General features: G+C 35.3%; 1 protein-coding gene and 1 pseudogene across 9 annotated transcripts in view; both read right to left on the bottom strand.

The window, feature by feature from the left end:
- The window catches only part of BCKDHB (branched chain keto acid dehydrogenase E1 subunit beta), a 406736-nt gene that overhangs the window by 207708 nt on the left and 172788 nt on the right, over nucleotides 1–26240 (bottom strand). For all 9 annotated transcript variants that reach the window (XM_077162317.1, XM_077162311.1, XM_077162313.1 and 6 more), the window contains exons 4-6: nucleotides 20805–20938; nucleotides 20403–20558; nucleotides 18301–18409 (exon numbers count right to left, since the gene is read on the bottom strand). In XM_077162317.1, coding sequence (XP_077018432.1) covers nucleotides 18301–18409; nucleotides 20403–20558; nucleotides 20805–20938 — 399 coding nt within the window. The remainder of the gene's footprint in view (nucleotides 1–18300; nucleotides 18410–20402; nucleotides 20559–20804; nucleotides 20939–26240) is intronic.
- LOC143684895 (S-adenosylmethionine decarboxylase proenzyme-like) lies at nucleotides 448–4188 on the bottom strand (annotated as a pseudogene).

Below are 26240 nucleotides of genomic sequence, written 5' to 3'. Positions count from 1 at the left end.
TGTAAAATTCAGGCAGCAATTTAATAGAGCAGTCCCAGATAATTAAGACTGAGGCCAACACCTAATAGGAACAAAAGCCTTGCCTGTGCAGAATTTTGGATGATATCTGGAGAAATATTATACTATGCATAAATGAAACTGAATCATTTTCACAAGTGTTATAAAGTTTCATTCAGTAAAAGGGTTTTTCATATGCACTTCAATTTCACAGCAAGAGTGGCATATAATACCTAAACACTGAAGATAGCATTCATGCAAGATACCTTATTCCTTGTTATAATAAGATATACAACAATTCAAAGTGATTACACTATAATTACAACAAGGGCTTCCTGCACCTACAAGGTGGTGATCATGGAAAGCATGGTCCCTGGTATCAATATCTAGAAATTCGCCACCACCTTTTCTATGTGTGTCCTCTTTTTCGTTTTTCTTCATTTTTCTTCATCAGTTTTGCTATTGTTGCTGATTTTTAGCAAAGCTGGTAAAAACAAAGTTGTAATCTTTGAACACAGCACTCTGACAATCAAGATGTTTAATCCTTCAATCTTCTAGGGTGAAGAAAGCACTGTGTGACATTTAGAACTCTGATTTACAAACAAGGTGGTCACAAATTTTCCTGACTTGAAGACTTCAACAACTTTCTTGATCAGATCATCATAGGAGGTTGACTTAAATGTGTTTCAAAGCTAACTTAAGAAAATTCTGATTCTGGAATTATATGAATAGTCCAATAAGTTCTGTCCAATTTCATTCCTTTATCAAACACCCACAAGGATTGAACAGTATGACATCAATGACAAAACCTGGTATCAGGCCATGAATTTCACTCTCATCTTCCATGCAGAACTGGTCCATAACTGCTAGGTTGAGCTCACTCATCAGAATTTCCAGGGTTTCATATGGCTGACTGCCTGCATGGATCTCTGGGAAATCCAGAGTATACAAGTATCCACAGTCAGAATTCATCCCTCCCATACAACATGCTGCTTCATTTGAGAAAAGTGCATTAAGAAACTCTATTTATTCCTGGAAATTCCAGTGTAAGTACCCTTGGTAAAGGCATCATGAAATTCTTATGAAAATAAAATAAGCTTTGAATTGGGTCAAACCCACTATAATCTGTGGTGTATTAGCTAGGGTTCTCTAGAGAAACAGAATCAGCAGGAGATATATGTAGATATAAAATTTATGAAAGTGTCTCACGTAACCATGGGAATGTAGGTCTGTAGTGCAGGCCGCAAGCTCATAACTCTAATGAACTCCACAACAAACTCTCAGGAGAGGCTGGCTGGGCAACCATGGGAATGTAAGGGTCTAAGGTCTATAGGGCAGGCCACAAACTGGTAACTCCAATGAAGGGTCTGGACTAACTCCACAGGAGAGGCTCACTGGTAGAAGCAGGAAGAGTGTCTCTTCTGAATCCTCCTTAAAAGACTTCTGCTAATTAGATTAAGCATCACTCATTGCAGAAGACACTTCCCTTAGCTGATTACAAATGAAATCAGGTGTGGATACAGCTGATGTAATCATGATTAAGTGCCATGAAAAGTCCACATAGCAACAGACAGGCCAGGACTTGCCTGACCAGTCAACCAGGCACCACTACCTGGTCAAGTTGACACATGAACCTGACGATGACACCTCGCAAGCTTCAACGGTGCTTTTCAGTATGAGGTGGTACCACATATCTTCAAAATGAAACGTCTCTTGGAGATAAACATGCTTTTCTCACTGAGTACATAAACTTCCTGCTTATCAGTTTTTGTCACACTTATAACTGAACATTGCACATCCCTCAAAAGTATGTCCCATTCAGATCTCAGGATGGTGCGAAGATCCCAGACCCTTGGTATGTGTCAGGCTGCTGCTGGGAGAACCAAACCTCCAGCAGCTTCTTGGTCTCTTTGAAAAAATGTGCAGCTTCCATTACCATGAGACTAGTGAACAATCAATACCACAGAAAATCAACTAAATTAAATCTTTTCTCCCACTGCTGTGGATTGTACTAGCTGTGTTACTTAAGTTCAGTTTCCTGTCTCTCTTTTTTTTTGGCTACACTGCTATATTAACTTTAAAAGAAAAAAAAAGGATTATAAAATTTTCCTGGCTTTTTTTGTGAGCAAAAGTCGACCATAAGTCTGCTGGAAATAAGAGGCAGACACAGTTTAGTCTCTTGTAGTCAGCTGGTTCCCCATTACAGAGACTAGAGCAAGCACTAGCTAATGCTGCCCGCCATACTGTGCAAGCCTATGGCAATGTTTTTGTACTATCAGAATTTTTCTTGTATTTTCCCTTATCACTCTATAAATATAAATGTAAAACAGAAAACTAATACCACCAAAACACTGTAAAATTGAGACCCAGAAAGAAATCATTTGGTATATGTAAATCTTTAACCTCAAAGAATGCTCAGTGCATATAAACCAGTTCAATTGTTCAATTCAAAATGAAAAAACAGAAAATGAAAGATATGTGTGAAATGCTGGAAACTATACATTGACAACTATGTCTAAAAGATGAAGTTTAATTAGGGACTTTAAAGTATTTTTTAGTTCTCTTGCAATGAAATTCTCCTTATTAAATGTAAGTCAATCTTTGACTTTCAGACATTTGACTTTGTACACATTTTTAGGAATATATTAGGAAACTGCTTGCACTCAAAGAGTGGAAATTATTAATATGATTCAATGCACTAACAAATATGTCAGAAGGTGAAATAAATAATACAAAACAATGTGTAAAAGTCCTTAAAGGGCAATAGTGGCCAATCATGACTACCTTATGACCTTAGGCCAGAAACTGTTTCTCCTCATCCCTTTGCTATACCTTAATTGCCCAGTCAATGGTTAGTAAACTATAGGAAAATTCCATACTCTTTGGAGAACCATTTTGGACCAACTATTATTAAAACTGACTGAACATCAACTGAACCCTCTTGTAAAAACTCTATAAAACCCTCATTCTTCTCTCTCCTAACTTAGGGTACTCCTGAATTGTTCTTATGACCCAGCATTCAGAATAGAACTCTATGCTTAAGGGGGATCTAGTTGACTTTCTTCCACAAATCATTAATATTAAAATATATCATTAGAGATTTTTAAATAATAATAACAAAAATTTACAATATATAAATAACATTTATTGAGTACTTATTATGTATCCTATACTATTGTAAATACCTTAGGTGCCTTAACTCATTTAATCAAATGATACAATGGGGGAAATTTTTAGTACTAAATTTGAAAAGCTAGAGAAAATGTATTGTATTCCACTAAAATATAAATTATCAACATTTACTCAAGAATAGGTAGTAGACCAATAACCATAAGAGACATTGAAAAGGAAATGAAGATCTGTCCCCAAAGGCACCAGAGCCAGATAGTTTTATAAGCAAATTATATTAAACCTTATATAACAGATAGCTGCTAGTTATTTCATGCAGTCCGGGGTACAGAAAACAAGGTCTCCCAGTTTATTCTATTTAAGACTAGAATAACTCTGATTTTGAAAGCAGAAAAGCATGGTAAAGTCAGGAAACTACAGATCTTACACATGAATACAAGTTCATATGTAAAGAAGGATAACTAAGAAAACTATAGTCTAATTTTATATATGGACATACATAAAAGTCTTTTTTAAAAATCTTCCAGAAATTTCCAGGTAAGGTGGCAGAGTAGGAAGCTTCAAGACTCAGTTCATCCTCCAGAGCAGCTAATAAACGGCCAGGAACTGTCTACAACAACTGAACAGGGGAAATGGAGAACAAAAGGACACTGCTCATCCTCCAGGGATGAGTGAGGGAAGAGATTAACAATGTGCACTGAAGGGCTCTGAGTAAAACTCTATATGATGAACAGGCTGGTGTCCATCCCCCATTCTCATGACAGGACCTTGTTGACAGGGTAGGGAGAAACAACTGTACAAATACTGCAATTTCAAAAAATGTATCATATATCCAGAGCAAGAATCAGATAAAGAGCTGAAAAAATCTGATCAGTTAAACATGAGCTATTCTAAAGGTCTCTAGTAAGTTGAATCAAATGTCAAAGAAATGCCTTAGGAAAAAGTCAATCAACAAGAAAACCCTAGGAAAGAAAGAGAAACTGATCTCCAGAGTAAACTCAGCAAGATAATCAGATGCCTAGATACCAGCAATAAATTGCAAACCATACTAAGAAACAGGAAGATATAGCCCAGTCAAAGGAATAACATAAAACTTCAGAGGAGATGCAAAATTTGGAACAATCAATCAAAGACATTCAAACAAATCTTCTAAATCAATTCAAAGAGATGAAGGAAAATATGGCTAAAGAAATAAAGAATATTAAGAAGATGCTGAGTGAGCACAAAGAAGGATTTGAAAACATAAAAATAATATAACACAAATGATGGTAATGAAAGACACAATAGAAGATTTTCAAAATTCACTGCTTTGGACAGACCTTCCTGACAAGAGGACTGAAGCCAAAAAAAAAAAAATCTCTGTCTTATCACCAGCTGGTTAAAAAATCAACAGATATACATCTCAGGGAATAAATCCCAGACTTAATATTTTAAAATATTAAAGTGTACACTGTGCAACAAAAGAGTACAAGACAAACAGAAACAAGAAATGACAGTCCATCCAAAGGAAGAGGATAAAAAATAAAAAATTTAAAAAAAGCAGAAGACCAGAACATGGATATACTGGAAAAAGCCTTTATAAAAACAGTCTTAAAAATGTTTAAGGAAAATTCATAGACAGAAGTAAATGACATCAAGAAAGCAATGAATAAGCAATATAAGAGGCTCTTGGTTAAAGAAACAGAAATTTTTTAAACAATTTTTTTTTTTTTTTTTACATGGGCAGGCACCAGGAATCAAACCCGGGTCCTCGGGCTTGGTAGGCAAGCATTCTTACCTGCTGAGCCACGGTGGCCTGCCCAAGAAACAGAAATTTTAAAAGGAACCAAACAGAGCTATGGAGTTGAAGACCACAATAACTGAAATGAAAAAGCCTCCAGGAGGCTTTGAAGAACACATTGAATCTGGTAGAAGAATCAGTGAACTCAAAGACAAGACCCTTGAAAATAGGCTGCCAGTCAAGAATTTTACATCCAGAAAGACTTTTGTGGTAGTTAGATTCAGTTGTCAACTTGGCCAGGTGAAGGCACCTAGTTGTGTTGCTGTGGACATGAGCCAATAGTACATGAACCTTATCTGTTGCTGATTTACATCTGCAGTCAGCTAGGAGGCGTGCCTGCTGAAATAAATGACGTTTGATTTAATTGGCTGGTGCTTAAATGAGAGAGCGCAAGGTAGCACAGCCCAAGCAGCTCAGCATACCTCATCTCAGCACTTGCAGCTCAGCCCAGGCCTTTGGAGATGCAGAAAGGAATCATCCCGGGGAAAAGACGTTGAAACCCAGAGGCCTGGAGAGAAGGCCAGCTGAGACCATCCTGTGCCTTCCCACATATGAAATAACCTCAATGGAAAGTTAGCTGCCGTTCCTCTGAAGAACTAACAAAATTAATCCCCTTTTATTAAAAGCCAATCCGTGTCTGGTGTGTTGCATTCCGGCAGCTAGCAAACTAGAACAACTTTCTTTCAAATATGAGGGGGAGATTAAGACATTATCTGATAAACAAAAGCTGAAGGAGTTCATCAACACCTGGCCTACCCTGTAAGCAATGCTAAAGGAATTCTTCAGAATGTAAAGAAAGTACACTGGATAGTGGTTGAAAACAGCATCAAGAAACAAACCTGGCAGTAAAGGTAATCATTTGGGTAATTATGAATGCAAGTATTATTGTATAAATTGTTTGGTATGTAACACCACTTCTTACTTCCTACAGGTGCTAAAATGCAAATACATAAAAAGTAATGACAAATCTATGTTTTGGGACATACAATGTACAAAGATTTACCTGGTAAAAAGTACAAAAAAAAAAAAGAAAAAGGTAGAGCAAAGTAAGGTCATAGGAAAAGTATACATGAGTGCTATCCTAAGTTGGTATCAAACCAAATAGAACTGTTACATATTTAGGGTACTAAGTCTTAACCCCATGGTACCACAAGGAACACAGGTGAAAAATATATCCAAATAGAAATGGGAAAGTACTCAAAATAGTACACACACAAAAATCAAATAAATAACAAAGTAAGCATTAATGGAAGTGAGGGACAAAAAAGGTATAAAACTCATATAGGGTAAATAGCAAATGGCAAAAGAAAGTCCTACATTAAGAGTAGTGACTTTAAATTTAAATGGTTTAAACTCTGTAGCCAAAAGGCAGAGCTCTGCAGAATGTATGAAAAAGAATGACCAAACTATAAGCTGTCTACAAGAGACTCACCTTAAATTCAAAAATACAAGTAGGTTGAAAATGAAAAGATGGAAAAATATATATCATGCAAATAGTAGCCAAAAGAGAGCTGGGGAAGATATACTAATAGGAGATAGAATAGACTTTAAGTCCAAAACAATTACAAAGAATAAAGACAGTCATTATATATTGATAAAGGGGTCAATTCAACAGGAAGATTTAACAATTATAAATATATATGTACCTACTAGCAGAACCACAACCGCAATATATATGAAGGAAATGCTTACAGATCTGAAGAGAGAAACTGACAGTTCTACACTAATTGCAGGAGATTTTAATATATCATATTCAAAAATGGATAAACTATCTAGTCAGAAGATTAAGAAGGAAATACAAAACAAACAATATTCTAAACCAATGACACCTACACCATATATATATAGAGGACACTAACCAAAGAGAATACATATTCTTCTCAAGTAAATACAGATCATTCTCCAGAACAGACCATAAGTTGGGTCACAAAATGTCTCAATAAATTCAAATATATTAAAATGATACAACGCATATTTTTTAACCACAACAAAATGAAGCTAGAAATCAATAACACGGGGAGAAATGGGAAATTCACAAATATGTAGAAATTAAACAACATGCTCTTTAAAACCCTGGGATAAAAGAGGAAACCAGAACATAAAGTAGGAAACACCTGAAAGTGGGTAAAAATGAAAACACTACTTTCCAAAATTTTGGGGATGCAAATCAGATACCAAATCTCAAAACTGGAAGAACTAAAAAGAACAAACTAAATCCAAACCTAGCAGATGGGAGGAAATAAAGATTAGAGCAAAGATAAATGAAAAAGAAAACAATAAAACAATAGAGAGAATCAATAAAACCAAAATTTTGACCTTTGAAAAGATCAATAAAGTTGACAGACCTTTAATTAGACCGGCAAAGAAAAAAAAAAAGAGAATACCAATAATGAAAATCAAAAATAAAAAGGAAGGCATTACTACTGACCCTACTGAAATGAAAAAGGACTATAAAAGGATCCATGAACAACTATATGGCAATAAATTAGATAACCTACAGGAAATGAACAAATTCTTAGAACTTCATTGACTCAAAAGAAATAGAAGATTTCAACAAATAAATTACTAGTAAAGAGATTAAATCAGTCATCAAAACTCTACCAAAAAAAGAAAAGTCCAAGACCAGATAGCTGGCTTCACAGAGGAATTCTTCCAAACATTCCACAAGACTTAACTTCAGTTATGCTCAAGCTCTACGAAACAAATTGAAGAGGATAAAACACTCCCCAATTCATTCTAAGAAGCCAACATAACCCTCATACCAAAGCCAGATAAAGATACCACAAAAAAAGAAAACTACAGACCAATACCTCAATGAATATGCATGCAAAAATCCTTGGCAAAACACTAGCAAACTGAATCTAGCAATATATTAAAAGAAATATACACTATGTTCAAGTGGGTTTTATCCACTGTATGCAAGGTTGGTTCAACATAAGAAAATCAATTAATGTAATACACTACTTTAACTGAATGAAGTTAAAAAAAAAAAAAAGCATAATCATCCCAACTTATGCAGAAAAGGTCTTTGACAAAATCCAGCACAACTTCTTTATAAAAATAGTTAGAACTCTAGGAACAGGAGGAAACTTCCTTAAAAGGACAAAGAGCATATATGAAAAGCCCACAGCTAACATCCTACTTAAAGGGAGAGGACTGAAGGCTTTCCCTTTAAGGTCAGGAACAAGACAAAATGCCACAGGTCACCACTGTTATTCAACACTACCAAAAATTCTTGCTAGACCTATAGTAAAAAGGTAACAAAAAGAAATAAAAGGCATACAAATTTATATAGAAATAAGTAAAACTTTTCCTATTTGCAGATGATATGATTCTATTTGCAGAAACACCCGAAAAATAACAAAGCCCCTAAAGCTAATAAATGAATTTAGCAATATGGTGGGGTACAATATCAACATGCAAAAAATCAGTAGTGTGGACAGTCCAAGATGGCGGCTTAGTGAGGTGTGGAATAGAGTTCGTCCTCCAGAGCAGCTAGTAAATAGCCAGAAGCCGTACAGAACTGCTGGGGCCATGTCAGTGACTAGACACACAGCATACACCAGCTGGACAAGCTGAACCAGCTGCAATCCACCCAGAACCATAAGTCCCCGAAGCCATGGAGGCCAATGCCCCTTCCCCACAGGCTGCTTCCTAGAGGGGAAAGGAGAGAGAACTTACCTACAGCAAGGCGCTGAGCTCAACCAAGCTCCAATTGTGGAATTAATTAACAAATTCTGACTACTAAAAATAGATCCCCAGCTCAGCTGAACCTCCAGTAAAAACTGAGGTTGCTGGTTTTTGCCCCAGTGCAGTGGGGGCAGAGCTGATGAAAAAAAAAAAAAAAAGAAAAGAAAACAGAGGGGGTGTTTTTTGGTTCAGACAGCACTAAATATATGAAGAGGTCTAGGCCCTGAAGGAAAGGAGGGGGGACCTAGGCCTGGAGATACACAGAGCAATGTGCCAACTTAAACTCTTGATTAGTAAACTAAAGGAATGGGGGTCCTGCTCTGAAATGGAATTTTTTTTTCTCTTCTTTTTTGTGGCTGTGTTTCTACAGCTTGACCGTTCTTTGCATACAACTGCAAGGCTTTTCAGGCTCTAATTGCCCCAGGCAAGAGCAGAGTTAAGCTTGTCTGAGAGGAAAAGATGTTGGTCAAGTGAAAGGAAGCAATTCCCTGGAGGCAGTACCTTCCCCAGGAGAGGGGTGGGGCCCAGCTCAGGTGGAATCCCTCCCTCAAAGAAACCAGACCCCAGGGTCTGGAAAACCGAAGTGATTAAAACCAGACTACAATCTCTGCTCTGTCTCAATCATACCCTCAGCAGGGAAAGTCTGCAAAAATTAAAGATACCGCATCACTTTATGCTGCTTAGACCCACAGGCAGACAATCGTCACATATAGGGCAGGGTAGGAAAAACAGAGTCTAGAGGCTTCACAGCAAAGTCTTTCAATCTGCCAGGCCACGTCCTCAGGGAAAACAGATACAGGTGACTGTCTCCTCCTGAGAGGAGGCCAGTCTGATCTGGAAAAATCTGACTAAGGTCTATAACACCTAAGTAGACCCCACTAAAAGGAAAAAAAGGCACCATACAGGCAGGGCAAGAAACAAGAAAACAAGTACTGAAAAATTCTGATCTGTTAAGCAAAACCAAAACTAGAGGTCTAGAATAAGCTGAACTAAATTTCAAAAACCAGACAACAAAGTCATCCAGCAAGAAAATCCTAGGTAAAAAAGTGAAAACAATCTCCAGAATAAACCAATTAAGGAAATTAAATGTCTAGATGTCAGCAAAAAAATAATGAATCATACTAGGAAAACTGAAGATATGGCCCAGTGAAAGGAACAAACCAAAAATTCAAATGAGATACAGGAGTCGAAACAGTTAATTTAGGATGTTTGAACACACATGGAAAATCTCACCAAAAATCAAATCAATTGAGGGAGGATATAAAAAAGGCAAGAGATGAACAAAAAGAAGAATTCAACAGTCTGAAAAAACAAATCACAGAACTTACGGGAATAAAAGGCACAGTAGAAGAGATGAAAAAAACAATGGAAACCTACAAAGGTAGATTTCAAGAGGCAGAAGATAGGATTAGTGAACTGGAAAATGGGACATCTGAAATCTAACATGCAAAAGAAAGTATTGGGAAAAGAATGCAAAAATATGAGTAGGGACTCAGAGAACTGAATGATAACATGAAGTGCACAAATATACATGTTGTGAGTATCCCAGAAGGAGAAGAGAATGAAAAAGGTAGAGAAAAACTAATGGAAAAAATTATAACTGAAAATTTTGCAACTCTTATGAAAGACTTAAAATTAGAAATCCAATAAGTTCAGCATACCCCAAACAGGATAGATCTAAATAGACATACTCCAAGAAACTTACTAATCAGAATGTCAGATGTCAAAGAGAAAGAGAGCATTTCGAAAGCAACAAGAGAAAAGCAGCCCCTTACATACAAAGGAAGCCCCATAAGACTATGCATAGATTTCTCAGCAGAAACCAGGGAGGTGAGAAGAGAGTAGTATTATATATTTAAGATACTAAAAGAGAAAATCTGCCAACCCAGAATTCTATATTCAGAAAAATTGTCCTTCAAAATAAGGGGGATGTCAGAGACCTGGGTTCTATTCCCAATGCCTGCTAATGCAAAAAAATAAAAAATAAAAAACTAAAAAAAAAGGGGGAAATTAAAACATTTTCAGGCAAAAAAATCACTGAGAAAATCAGAGACAGGTTCTGCAAGGAATACTAAAGGGAACACTAGACACAGATTGGAAAAGACAGCAGAGAGAGGTGTGGAGAAGAGTGTAGAAACAAAGACAATCAGTCAAGGTAAAAAGAAGAAAAATTAGACATGACATATAAAATCCAAAGGCAAAATGGTAGAAGAAAGTACTGCCCTTACAGTAATAACACTAAATGTTAATGGATTAAACTTCCCAATCAATAGACGTACACTGGCAGAATAGATTAAAAAACAAGATCCATCTATATGCTGTCTACAGGAGACACATTTTTTTTTTTTTAACATGGGCAGGCACCGGGAATCGAACCCGGGTCCTTGGGCATGGCAGGCAAGCACTCTTACCTGCTGAGCCACCGTGGCCCGCCCAGGAGACACATCTTAAGCCCAAGGATAAACAAAGGTTGAAAGTGAAAGGCTGGGAAATGATATTTCATGCAAATAACAATCAGAAAAGAACAGGAGTAGCTATATTAATATCCAACAAATGAGACTTCAAATGTAAAACAATTAAAAGAGTCAAACAAGTACATTATGTATTTATAAAAGGAACAATTAAACAAGTAGACATAACAATCATAAATATTTATATACCGGGCCAGAGTGCTCCAAAATACATGAGGCAAACACAGAAAAGAGAAACAAACATATCTACCATAATAGCTGGAGACTTCAATTCTTTGCTCTCATCAATGTACAGAACATCTAGACAGAAGATCAATAAAGAAACAGAATTTGAATAATACAATAAGTGAACTAGACTTAATAAACATTTATAGAACATGACAGCCCACAACAATATGCACCTTTTTTCTCAAGTGCTCATGGGTCATTCTCAAGGATAGACCATATGTTGGGTCACAAAGCAAGTCTCAATGAATTTAAAAAGACTGAAATCACACAAAACACTTGCTTGGATCATAAACTAATGAGGTTGGAAATCAATTATAGACAGAGGGCCAGAAAATTCACAGATATATGGAAGCTGAACAACACACTCTTAAACAACCAGTGGGTCAAGGAAGACATTACAAGAGAAATCAGTAAATACGTTGAGGCAAATGAAATGGAAAACACAACATATTAAAATTTATGAGATGCAGCAAAGGCAATGCTAACAGGGAAATTTACTGCCCTAAATGCCTATATCAAAAATGAAGAAAGAAAAAAAATATGAAGAAAGAACAAAAATCGAGGAATTAACTGTTCACTTGGAAGAACTACAGAAAGAACAGCAAACTAACCCCAAAGCAAGCAGAAGGAAAGAAATAATGAAGATTACAGCAGAAATAAATAAAATTGAGAACATGAAAACAATCGAGAAAATCAACAAAACCAGAAGCTGGTTCTTTGAGAAAAATCAATAAAATTGATGGACCCTTAGCAATGTTGACAAATAGAAAAGAGAGGATGCAGATAAATAAAATCAGCAATGGAAGAGGAAACATAACCACTGAACTCACAGAAATAAAGGAGGTAATGAGAGAATACTATAAACAACTTTATGCTAATAAACTCAACAATGTAGATGAAATGGACAACTTCCTAGAAAGGCATGAACAACCAACATTGACTCAAGAAGAAATAGATGGCCTCAAAAAACCAATCACAAGTAAAGAAATTGAATTAGTCATTAAGAAGGTCCCAAAAACAGAAAAGCCCAGGACCAGATGGCTTCACATGTGAATTCTACCAAACATTCAAGAAAGAATTAGTACCAATTCTGCTCAAACTCTTGAAAAAAACTGAAGAGGAAGGAAGGCTACCTAACTCATTCCATGAAGCCAACATCACCCTCATACCAAAGCCAGACAAAGATACTACAAGAAAAGAAAATTAAAGACCAATCTCTCTAATGAATATAGTTGAAAAAATCCTCAAAAAAAAATTCTTGCAAATCGAATCCAGCAGCACATTAAAAGAATTATACACCATGACCAAGTAGAATTCATCCCCGGTATGCAAGGATGGTTCAACACAAGAAAATCAATTAATGTAATACACCATATCAACAAATCAAAACAGAAAAACCACGTGATCATCTCGATTGATGCAGAAAAGGCATCTGACAAAATTCAACATCCTTTCTTGTTAAAAATACTTCAGGGCGGGCCGCGGTGGCTCAGCGGGCAAAGTGCTTGCCTGCCATGCCGGAGGACCTCGGTTCGATTCCCGGCCCCAGCCCATGTAAAAAACAAACAAACAAACAAAATACAATAAAACAAGAAAATGTTTAAAGATGTTTCCCTTTCTTCCTTCCTTCCTTCCTTCTCTCTGTCTTTCCTTCCCTTCCTCCCTCTTTCTTTAAAAAAAAAAAAAAAAAAATACTTCAAAGGATAGGAATAGAAGGGAACTTCCTCAATGTGATAAAGGGAATATATGAAAAACCCACAGCTAACATCATCCTCAATGGGGAAAGACTGAAAGCTTTCCCCCTAAGATCAGGAACAAGGCAAGGATGTCCACTGTCACCACTGCTATTCAACATTGTGTTGGAAGTTCTAGCCAGAGCAATTACACAAGAAATACAAAGCATCAAAATTGGAGAGGAAGAAGTACAACTCTCACTGTTTGCAGATGATATGATACTATATATTGAAAAACCCCAAAAAATCCACAGCAAAACTACTAAAGCTAATAAATGAGTAGAGCAAAGTAACAAGTTACAAGGTCAACACTCAAAAATCAGTACTATTTCTATACATTACTAATGAACAATCAGAGGGGTAAATCAAGAAAAAAATTCCATTTACAATTGCAACCAAAAGAATAAAATATTTAGGAATAAATTTAAGTAAGGATACAAAAGACCTCCACAAAGAAAACTACACAAAACTGCTAAAAGAAATCACAGAAGACCTAAATGTGATTTCATGGATTGGAAGACTAAATATAGTTAAGATGTCAATTCTACCTAAATTAATTTATAGATTCAATGCAATAGCAATTAAAATCCCAAAAACTTACTTCTCAGAAATAGAAAAACCAATAACCAAATTTCTCTGGAAAGGCAGGGTGCCCCAAACAGCTAAAAATATCCTGAGAAAGAAAAATGAAGTCAAGGTCTCACACTACCCGATTTTAGGGTGTATTATGAAGCTGCAGTGGTCAAAATAGCATGATACTGGCATAAACATAGATATACTGACCAATGGAATTGAAAAGAGTGTTCAGATATAGACCTCTCATCTATGCACAATTGATCTTTGATAAGGCAGTCAAGCCAACTCACCTGGGACAGAACGGTCTCTTCAATAAATGGTACCTAGAGAACTGGATATCCACATGCAAAAGAGTGAAAGAGGATCCATATCTCACACCCTATACAAAAATTAACCCAAAATGGATCAAAGACCTAAACATTAGATGTAAGACCATAAAATTTTTCAAAGAAAATGCAGGGCAATATCTTATAAATCTTATAATAGGAAGCAGCTTCCTAGATCTTACACCCAAAGCACGAGCACTGAAGAAAGAAAGAAAGAAATGGGAACTCCTCAAAATTAAACACTTTTGGGCATCAAAGAACTTTGTCAAGAAAGTAAAAAGACAGCCTACACAATGGGAGAAAATATTTGGAAATGATACATCAGATAAGGCTCTAGTATCCAGAATATATAAAGAGATTGTTTAACTCAACAACAAAAAAGACAAACAACCAAATTACAAGATGGGCAAAAGACATGAACAGACACTTCTCAGAAGAGGAAATACAAATGGGTGAAAGGCACATGAAAAGATGCTCAACTTCCCTGGCTATTAGGAAAATGCAAATCAAAACCACAATGAGATATCATCTCACACTGAGCAGAATGGCCATTATCAATAAAACAGAAAACGACAAGTGCTAGAGAGGATGTGGAGAAAGAGGCACACTTATCCATTGTTGGTGGGAATGTCAAATGGTACAATCACTGTGGTAGGCAGTTTGGTAGTTCCTCAGGAAGCTAAGTATAGAATTGTCATATGATCCGGCAATACCATTGCTAAGTATCTATTCAGAGGACATGAGGGCAAGAACACAAATGGACATTTGCACATTAATGCTGTGTTTATAGCAGCATTATTTACAATTGCCAAGAGATGGAAACAGCCCAAATGTCCGGCAACAGACGAGTGGCTAAACAAGCTGTGGTATATACACATGATGGAATATGATGCAACTTAAGACAGAATAAAGTCATAAAGCATTTAACAACATGGATGGACCTTGAGGACATTATGCTGAGTGAGATTAGCCAGAAACAAAAGGACAAATACTGTATAGTCTCACTGATATGAACTAACATTAATGAATGAACTTGGATAATTTCAGTTAAGAACAGAGGTCATCAGGAGATAGAAATAGGGTAGATAATAGGTAATTGGAACTGAAGGGATAGATTATACAACAGCATTGATTGTAAAAATTCAGAAACGGATAGGAAAATACTACCTAATTGTTGCACAATAATGTTAGTACACAGAATGAAGCTGAACATGAGAATGATAGAGGGAGGAGGGCTGGGGGCACAAATGAAACCAGAAGGAAAGATAGACAATAAAGACTGAGATGGTAAAATCTAGGAATGCCTAGAGTATACAATGATAGTAATTAAATGTACAAATTAAAAAATGTTTTTGCATAAAGAAGGACAAAGTAATGTCCATTTTGCAGGGTGTTGATAAGAGATGGTAAATCATATTTTAAAACTTTAACTTAATACAAACCATATTCATATTCTCTATTCATTGATTTTGGAAAGAGTCTAACATATTAAGCAGTTTAAGGGATTTCATTTTAACTTGAAAAAATACCAATATTTAATTTATAAATTTCAGACTGACAAAACAGAGTTTTGGAAAATATACGAAATGATTTGTTAATATGTGTATTCCTATGTAAAACACATGGTTTCTTCTGTGTATATTTTTAAAAATTAAATGCACATTTGAAAAAAACAAAAATACCTTTGACTTATATGCGAGACTAAAGAAAAACTGTTCGATTCGTACAAAATTTATATTTTGACTAGCTCCTAATATATATTATTATATTATTATTATACTAGTATTATACTAGTATTATACTATATAATTATACTAGTATTATATAATTATATAATTATACTATTATATAATTATACTAGTATTATATAATTATATAATTATACTATTATATAATTATACTAGTATTATTATACTAGTTCCTAATATATATTTTGACTAGTTCCTCATGTTCCTAATATAACTTTTATGGGCAGGTTAATTGAATACCATAAGTACATGGAACCTTGAATAGGGCATGAGATTTTGTAGGTTTGTCCAGTATGATGCTCCAATAAATCCCAGACTGATTTGAACAGTGAAAAAAAAAAAAAGTATTTGCAGAGTCCCCTTGGGGGAATGGTGAGAAAAGGGGGAAATTCAACTTCCTCATTTGGAGAGTTTCTGATATTTTCACATTTAGTGAGGACAACCAAATCAATAGGCCAAGACCTCACTCTTGGTGTTCATTCTTATGAAACTTGTTCCTGCGAAGGACAGACTAAGCCTATTTAAAATTAGGCCTAAGAGGCCTCCCCAGAGAACTTCAGGTATGGCCTATCTCTCAGCCAACACAGCAAACAAACTCACTGCCCTCCCCATCTCTACATGGGATGTGACTCCCAGGGGTGTCAACCTCCCAGGCAATGTGGGACAGAAATCCCAGAATGAGCTGGGACTCAGCATCAAGGGATTGAGAAAATCTTCTCGACCTAAAACAGGAAGAGAGAAATGAGATGAAATAAAGTGTCAGTGGATGAGAGATTTCAGAGACAAGAGGTTATCCTGGAGGTTATTCTTATTCATTTTGTAGATATCCCCTTTTTAGTTTATCGTGTATTATAGAGGCTGGAGGGAAGTGCCTGAGGCTGTAAAGCTGTGTTCCAGTAGCCCTGTTTCTTGAAGATGATTGTATAATGATATAGCTTTCGCAAAGTGACGATGTGATTATGAAAACCTTGTGTCTGATGTTTCCTTTATGGTATGGACAGTTGAGTAAAAAACATGCTTCTTTTATGGTATGGACTATGGTATGGACAGATGAGTAAAAAACACGGATAAAAAATGAACAAATAATAGGGGGAATAGGGGTTAAAATAAATTGAGTAGATTTAAATACTAGCGGTCAATGAGAGGGAGAGGCAAGGAGCATGGCATGTATGAATTTTTTCTTTTTTCTTTCTTTTCCTAGAGAGATGCAAATGTTCAAAAAAATGATCATGGTGATGAATACACAACTATGTGATGATATTGTGAGCCACTGATTGAACATCATGTATAGAATATACGTCAAGAATGTTTGTATGGGGCGGGCCGCGGTGGCTCAGCGGGCAAAGTGCTTGCCTGCTATGCCGGAGGACCTCGGTTCGATTCCCGGCCCCAGCCCATGTAACAAAAACGGAGAAACAGAATACAATAAAACAAGAAAATGTTTAAAGATGTTTCCCTTTCTTCCTTCCTTCCTTCCTTCTATCCTTCCTTCCTTCTCTCTGTCTTTCCTTTAAAAAAAAAAAAAAAAAAAAAAAAAAAAAAAAAAAAAAAGAATGTTTGTATGTTTGTTGTATATAACAAAAATACTAAAAAAAAAAAAAAAAAAAAGATAATACTATACTATACATTTAGGCCCACCAAAAAAAGTGAGGGAGAGATTAAAATGTTCACAGGCAGACAGTGCCTAAGAGATCTTGTCAACCAGAGACCAGTCCTACAAGAAATACTAAGGGAGTTCTGTCAGTCTAAAAAAAAGAGACAGGGGAGGGAGGTCTGGAGGAGGGCCAGAAATGAAGAGTACCAGTAAAGGTAACTTAAAGGATAAAAAGAGAAAAAGGGAAAAGAATATATAGGTCTGACAAATAAAATCCAAAGGATAAGATGGTGGATTTAAGAAATGCCTTCACAGTAATAACTTTGAATATTAATGGACTAAACTCACCAATCAAAAGATACACATTGGCAGAATGGGTTAAGAAATATGAACCATCTATATGCTGCTTACAAGAGACTCATCTTAGATACAAGGATACAAATAGATGAAAATGAAGGGATGGAAAAAAATATTCCATGCAAGCTATAACCAAAAGAAAGCAGATATCAGAAAAATCTAATAACAGAAAAAATAGACTTTAAATGTAAAGAAGTCATAAGAGACAAAGAAAGACATTGCATATTAATAAAAGGGACAATTCACCAAGAAGAAAAATTATAAATGCTTATGCTCCCAATCAAGGAGCTCCAAAGCACATGTGATAAACACTGGCAAAATTGAAATAAGAAATACGAGTCTCAACCAGACAGAGGATCAACAAGGAAACAGAGAACTTAAAAATTTTGATAAATGAATTAGACCTAAGAGACATATATAAATCATTATACCCCAAACACCAGGATATACATTCTGCTCTAGTACTCATGATACTAACTCAGGCTCCTTCCCAAACTTAACATAAAATTTACACCTGAGGACAGACTAAATATAGAACAAATTAATTTTTTCTACATGGGAAATATACATCAAGACTTTTTTTTTTAATTTATAATCATTTGAACCATGAAAAACAAAGTACATAACGATATAAACAAACAAAACAGACGTGAAATAAAGGAAACCTTTACCTGCTGCCCTGTAAAGTATTTTAGGTTCAAAAAATATGCAAGGATTTTTATCCTCTATGCATGACAAAAGAAGTCCCTTGGCCTGGAAAGGGCTTCTGGGCACAACTACCTGCCAAAACAAATTTTTTAAAAGACAATTTTAGTATAAACATATTCTAGTAAACTCACTTATGTAACAAGATGATACTTAAATAATCGCTCTTTATTAATTAAAAATACAAATCTGGTATTTATTTTTGTTCTAATTGTCATTTATTATAAAATATACATACTGTTTTAACCAAAAAGTTAAATTTGTTCAACAAATACTTATCAGCTACCTACCTTGTTGGAGTAACTAAGACACTGTTCTCCTAAGGAGCTAAACTTAAATATAAAAAAAAAATTTTAAAGAATCTTCAAGGAGCATTCATCAAAACAAAAAAGTTTAAATTGTCAGTATCTTCCTATATTTACATATAAAGAAGAAACCTGTTCAATTAATACTTTGCTACTTTTAAAGAGGGTACAACTCTCTTCTCCAATTTCAAGACACCAAAATCTCTTTTCCCTCCACATTTTCAGTTGACAAGAAGAGACTCCAGACCTTCCTGAGATGACAGCAATGACAAGGAGGATCATAACGAGAGCGATTACCAAGCACTCTATATGGATCTATTCATCTGTTGTTCCTAGCAACCCGTGAGGAAGCTATTGTTATTTTTTTGCACATTAGAAACAAAGAGACTGAGACTTAAAAAGAGATGAAGTAACTTGCCGAAGGTTACTTGGTAGACCAGGGAGTCTCACCCAATTCTAACTGATGCTGGAGCCTGGGCTTTTACCTTCTACACCATGTCTCAGACCACAAACTTGATCGCAGTTTTTAATGACTGCTGAATAACTATGCAGAGTAAAATTATTACAAAGGAAGAGTTATCATGAAATAAAACTGAGTTTATTACAAAGACTAAAATAGGATTCCGTGAAGTAAACCACATTTGATTTTTGAAGTCATTTCGTGCCATTTTTATTGAAAGATGTTTAACTAAAAATAAAATAGTAATAAAAATGTCACTATTTTCTATAAAGAGACTGCTTACCATGTCAAATAATGTCTTTATCTTATGTTTATACTTTTTATTTTCCTTCATCTGCTTTCATCATATATTTATTTTTAGCCTTTTGTAATTTATGTATATTTTCATTTGGGATGAAAATAAGAGAAGGTGAAGGGGGGAAAGAGAAGGTAGAAGATTGAGAGAAAAAATATGTTCATAAAAACACTGGATAACAAAAACAAGAAAGAAAAAAAGAATTTAAAAAAACACTGAAAAACATAAAATGTGAATCAATGTTCAGCTCAGGCCCAAAAATAACTATGACCTTAAATGCGACTTCTGTACCATCTTACTACTTCTAGCATACATTGAAAAAGTATGTGACCTCTACTCCACTAAGAAAAACTTTATGAATTTCATCAAGTATAATACAACAAAACATAAACCCATGTTCACAGCAAATTCTTATTGTCAAAAAACAAACACACATCTCTGTTTAGACATTAAAAAGCATGATAATGTAAAAAAATTAAGACTTAAAATACCCAAACAATGTTTATTATCAAAAGACCTAACCTATTGTACAGGAAGACAAGTTGTAAAAGGGAGATGCTTTAAAATTAATTGTCTGGGAAACTATTTCTAACCCTGGACTGGAAAACACACATAGGAACAAAGTCTTCTCTCAGTGTATATGAAAAGTCAGAAAACAACTAAAAACAAAAGGTTTTTCCCTCTGATTCTGAGGTAAATATGGATTAAATAGTTGAATCTTTAAAATCATCCCATAATCAGTTAACAGGGAACCATCCATTAGAAAGAAACATAGAGCTTCAAAAGAATCAATCATGTTCTCATCAGCCAGCGTGCTTCAAACAGAACATTTTATTAAACTAGGCACTGAAGAACTAATCTATTGAAAATGTTATTCTTTTTCTTAAATGTAATTGAGTCCATTCCTGTTTGTTTTCCCTTCAGATAAGTTTAGTAGTTAATATTAATAGAATCAATCAAAATAGAAACATTAAATGGAGATCAAATAAAGTATATAAATGATTATACCTTGATTCCTGGACAGTGGGCAAAAAAAGCTTCAGGACTCTGAGAATGATAGAGAGCACCATGGCCAACACAGCCCCAAGGGGCCCGGATAGTGAGGCTTCCGCAATTAAAAAGATCACCAGAGCGATAACGATACTTGGCAGCTTCATTAACAATCTGTAAGTAAAAGGAGAAAGGATATGTTATAACAAGTCCTTTATGTCCCATATGTTTTCCTAAATCATCCCACTAAATCTTTAAACACATGCCTATGACAAAACAATAATCCAGAAAGCACTAGCTCAAAGGTTACAAAACATTTGTGATAAAGGAGGTGGAGGAAGAGTGGAGACAATGCTTCAGTACTTCACAGACTTAACAACCTTAGAGATGTCCACTTATAATAAAATGTGATGTCCTCACCTGATCAAAAGCAGGGAAAATATAATCCGCAAATTGAATTTCTGCAATGGCGGTAGCTCCAGTTACGGCAATGCCAATTCCAAATCCAACAATTCCTTGTTCACACAATGGGGTATTAAAAACTCTATCTTTCCCTTTAAAAAAAATAATTTTATGATTAATGAGAATATGTATAAAAATTCAATAAATTAATAATGATGGCATGGAAAAAAAGAATTATAGAATAGGTGGAGAAAATAGAAACTAGTAAAATAGTTACTTTAAATGCAAAAATATCTATAGTTATATTAATTGTAAACAATCTCAATATTCCAATTAAAAGAAAAAGATTGTCACAACTGGAATAAAAGAAAGTAAAAGATGTTGGTTAAAGAAAAGAAATTATAAAAAAAAAAAAGTGTCAGTAAAAAGAAGGAAAAAATACACAATGAAAAACCTAACAAAAGAAAGTTGATGTCATGGTTAGGTTCATGTGTCAACTTGGCCAAGTGGTGGTACCTGTTTGTTGGTTGGGCAAGTATTGGCCTGTCTGTTGTGATGAGGAAATTTCATAGAATTAAATCATGATCATGTCAGCTGCATCCACAGCTGATTACATTTGTAATCAGTCAAAGGAGAGTGTCTTCTGCAACGAGTAATGCTTAATCTGATCACTGGAGGCCTTTTAAGGAGGATTCAGAAGAGACAGGCTCTTCTTCCTGCTTCGGCTGGTCAAGCCTCTCCTGTGGAGTTTGTCCAGACCCTTCATTGGAATCGTCGGCTTCACAGCCTGCCCTGTGGATTTTGGACTCTGTTCCCACCGTCATGTGAGACACTTTTATAAATTTTATATTTACGAGTGTTCCCTGTTGATTCTGTTTCTCTAGAGAACCCTAACTAATACAGTTGATGTCACTATATTAATAGCAAAGTAGATTTTAAAGGAAAAGGAATTACCAGAGATCAAGAGGGAACATTCATATTGTGAAAAGCTTCAATTTACAAGGTCATACAATTCTAAATTTAAATTCACCTAACAATATGAGCTAAAAAAAAAAAAATAGTAAGAGAACTAAAATGATGAATGAGGATATTCACGATATAGTAGGAAATTTTCAACATATAGCAGCTGACAGTAGTTGACAAAAAATAAATAAATAAATAGAAGTAGAATTCCAGGAAACCTCTTTGCTTGCTCAGATGTGGCCCCTCTGCGAGGAAAATTATCACCTGCCCCCTCTCTAAGTGGGACAGGACATTCAAGGGTGAAAGTCTCTCTAACAATGTGGGACATGACTACCATGCTTGAGCCTGATGCTAGCACTGAAAGACTAAAAATGCTTCTAGACTAAAAGGGGGTAAAGAATTGTAACAAAATAAGGTACCAGCAGCTAAGAAAATTCAAATGCAAAGGCTATTCTGGAGGCTATTTATACAAGCTTCAGCTAGATATTATTAATTTGCCAAACTCCAACAAACATCATTCCTGTTAATACTAAAGAACACCTAGAGCTCTAACTGAGACTCTACAAAAGTTTCATTTACTAAGTTTATTTTCCTGACTATAACCTCCAGAGGATTTCTAGGCCAGATTAGTCCTAAAATCTAGAAGGGCCAGCCTGTCGAAGAATATCAACTAATTCATTCCCTAATCTTATATTGTTGATACCCCTTTGCAACATGAAAATGTTAGAATGGGCATAGTCCAAAGACCCCTATAGACTTGGAGTAAGATCAAAGGAGAAGGAGGCATTATAAGAGAGAAGATACTATGACTGCTGAATGATCATAATGCTACTTCTTTTAGCTTCCAATGTTTGGGAGCAACTAGAAGAAAAAACCTGAGAATGTGTAATGGACACCCATACCAAACTTTATAAACTATTCTGTACTTACTTATTAAATGTAGTTTGAGGTTATATTTCCAAATAAAAAAGTTTTTAAAAAAAGGTAAAGGGTACAGAAGATATGAGTATCATTAACACAACAAACATGACCTAACTGACATGCAATGGACACTGCAACCAATAGCTAAGAAGGTAAATTTTTTTCATGTAAACCAAGAACACTGACATAAATTGACCATATACTGGAGAAATCCAATCTCAAAAAATGACAAAGGATTGTGATTATACAGAGTATGTTCTTTGACCATGGGGGAATTAAGCTAAAAATCAATAAAAAAAAGATAATTAGAAAATCTTTGTGCTGGTTTGAAAGGACGTATGTCCCCTAGAAAAGCCATGATTTAATCCTAATCCCATTTTGTAAAGGTAGTCATTTCTTCTAATTCCTATTCAGTATTTTATGTTTGAAACTGCAATGAGATGATCTCCCTGGAGATGTGATTTAATCCAGAGTGGTTGTTAAACTGGATTAGGTAGAGGCATGTCTCCAACCATTTGGGTGGGTCTTGATTAGTTTCTGGAGTCCTATAAAAGAGGAAACATTTTGGAGAATGAAGGAGATTCAGAGAGAGCAGAGCAGAACAACATAGCCATGAGAAGTAGAGTCCAGCAGCCAGCAACCTTTGGAGAGAAAGAAGGAAAATGCCTCTAGGGGAGCTTCACTAAACAGGAAGCCAGGAGAAGCTAGCAGATGACGCTGTGCTCGTCATGTGCCCTTCCAGATAAGAGAGGAACCCTGACCGTGTTCACCATGAGCCCACAGAGAAACTCTGTGTTTGCCATGTGCCCTTCCACTTGTGAAAGAAACCCAGAACTTCATCGGCCTTCTTGAACCAAGGTATCTTTCCCTAGATGCCTTTGATGGGACATTTCTATAGACTTGTTTTAACTGGAACATTTTCTCAGCCTTAGAACTGTTAACTAGCAACTTATTAAATTCCCGTTTTTAAAAGCCATTCCGTTTTTAGTATATTGCATTCTGGCAGCTAACAAACTAGAACAATCTTTATGAAAGAAAAATTTTTAAATACATGCTTAAGGGAATGCAATGGTAATTCACTGGTAGAATTCTTGCCTTGTGGGAGACCCAGGTTTAATTTCTGGTTCATCCATTTCCTAAGCAAACAAATGAACAAAGAAGCAAACAAATAAATGAAAAACCAAACAAACAAAAAAATTCAGCAAATGGTGCGGCAGTAAGAGGATACTCAATGGAAAAAGAATGAAATGTGACCCCTGCCACACAACATATGAAAAAGAAAAACGTGCCTAAATAACCCATGGGTCAAAGAAGAAATTATAATGGAAATCACAAAACATTTTTAACTGAATGACAGTGAAAAAAATCAACTATCAATGCTAGTGATCAATGAAAGGGAGGGGTAAGGGGTATGGTATGTATGAATTTTTTTCTGTTTTCTTTTTATTTCCTTTTCTGAATAGATGCAAATGTTCCAAGAAATGATCATGGTGATGAATATGTAACTATGTGATGATATTGTGAATTACTGATTTTATATGTAGAACAGAATGATCAAAAGTTAAGAATGTTTGCATTTGTTTGGTGTTTTTTGATATTTAAAAAAATAAAAAATCAATAAAATAAAATAATAAAAAATCAACTATCACAACTTATGCGGTTCCAGTTTCAGTAGTGACAGAATAGCTTTTCTCAGACTAACCCTCCAAGATCCAATAATTATAAACTCTGGACAAAATGCAACAAATAACTATTGAAAGGTATTGAAGAGCCAAAAATATGTAAAAACTGAAGAAGGCTTGACTTGTGAAGGAAGGGAAGCACAATGAATGAGCACATATTTACGACTTGTCCCCTAAGGGAAGTCCCCAGTCTGCCAGATGTGGGAGAGCTAGAATTCAAACAAATAGATTTTGTCCTGTTGGCTTGAGTTGTCAGAGAATGTTGGCTACCAGAGTGGCTGGATACTGGAGGATTAAATCTCAAAAAGAAGGGTACCACATGGGGACTCCCAAAAATCTGCACATGAACTCTGTTCAAATTCTTCACTGACCCCTGTGCCTGGCAGGAGACTCCAAGGAGTCTAGCAAAAATAAATAGCTGAAAGCTAAAAGAGCTCAGCAGAAATTTTCAACTCCATCCTCTAAAGGGAATCAAACTTGAGAGTTTTAGTCCCTTCAAATAAAAGAAGCTTGACAAACACATATAGGGTAAAACTTTATTAATGTACAACTCAAATTTTACTTGAAATTTCATCACTTCTCAGTCATTATCAACTTTTTCTTGAAAAAAATTTAATTTCATTGTTTGTGCACACAAACAATGGCCAGGGGCCAAAATTTTGGGACATATCTAGGATTCCTATTTCATTTCCACATTCCAAGGATTACCAGTTCTTTGTGTGTAGAGTTCACTTTCAGCTCAATCATTCCTTTTGAATATGAACCACAAATAGGACAGGTGTTGGAAAATGCCGACAAGACACATCCTGTAGTTTGCACTCTAAAAGCAGCTGCAAAAACTTAAAGCATGATTCATAGTGATCACAGTCTGTGAATATCTTCTGAAATTGTGACCTCTATCCCTCATCAGTTGCCTATTTGACTTCAAGTAATTTGACAATCTTTGAAAATCTATGATTCCATTGAACTAAGAACAATTTAACAGTAAAAAACGAACACAGATTCCAGCTGCTACTTGTGTGGAACCAACATCCCTGTAATACCTGAACAGCATTAACCAATTAAGTAATGTTCTTATTTATTTCTTGCTGCTTCAAGATCACTGAATTCAGATATTTTCTATCTCAGTAAGAAAATATAGTCTTTATGCCACTAGAAGGCAGAAAAGTTGAGTTTCTCAGAATTCTCTTACTTGAAAACTTATTATGGTTTAACAAATCTCTAAGACAAGTTTCTGTGATCTGGAACAAATTGCTTCAACATGAGCTAAATGCTCAAGATCTATTTTTATTTCCCCCAAATAGGTAATAGTTGAGGCTAAGAACACAAATAAAATGTTCACTAGTGATGACTTCCTCTTATAGTATCTTATAATGCATTAACCTTAAGTAAAATCTTACATATAGTATCCTGATAACTGAATTAATACATATAGTAGTTGTGCTATAAACCAAGACAGACCTGGGTTTAAATCCTATCTCCACAAATTTACTAAATGTCCTAAGATTCAATTTCTTACCTATGAAAGAAGAATGATACTGAATAATAAGTCTGCTTGTAAAAAGACTAAAATAATTCATGCATTTATTTGACAAATATATATATATATAAAATACAGCAACAAACCAAACAGAAAATAATCCCTATCCTCAGAGATTACACTCTAGACTGGAGAAACAGGCAGTAAACAAAATAATTGAGTAAAATACATAATGTGTTAGATAATAAGTGCTAAGGAAAATAAAGCAGGAAGTAAGTGATTAAGGAGGGAGTTTGGAAACACTACAGTTTTAAATAGGGAGATCAGGAAAGCCCCACTGAGAGAAGACATTTGAGCGAAGAACAGAAAGGATTGAGGAAGTATGACATGCATATATTCAACGGAATA

Source organism: Tamandua tetradactyla, chromosome 5 (genome assembly GCF_023851605.1).
Source record: "Tamandua tetradactyla isolate mTamTet1 chromosome 5, mTamTet1.pri, whole genome shotgun sequence".
Taxonomy (NCBI): domain Eukaryota; kingdom Metazoa; phylum Chordata; class Mammalia; order Pilosa; family Myrmecophagidae; genus Tamandua; species Tamandua tetradactyla.
Note: the sequence above shows the minus strand (reverse complement) of the source record. Positions and strands in the feature narration are given on the sequence as shown.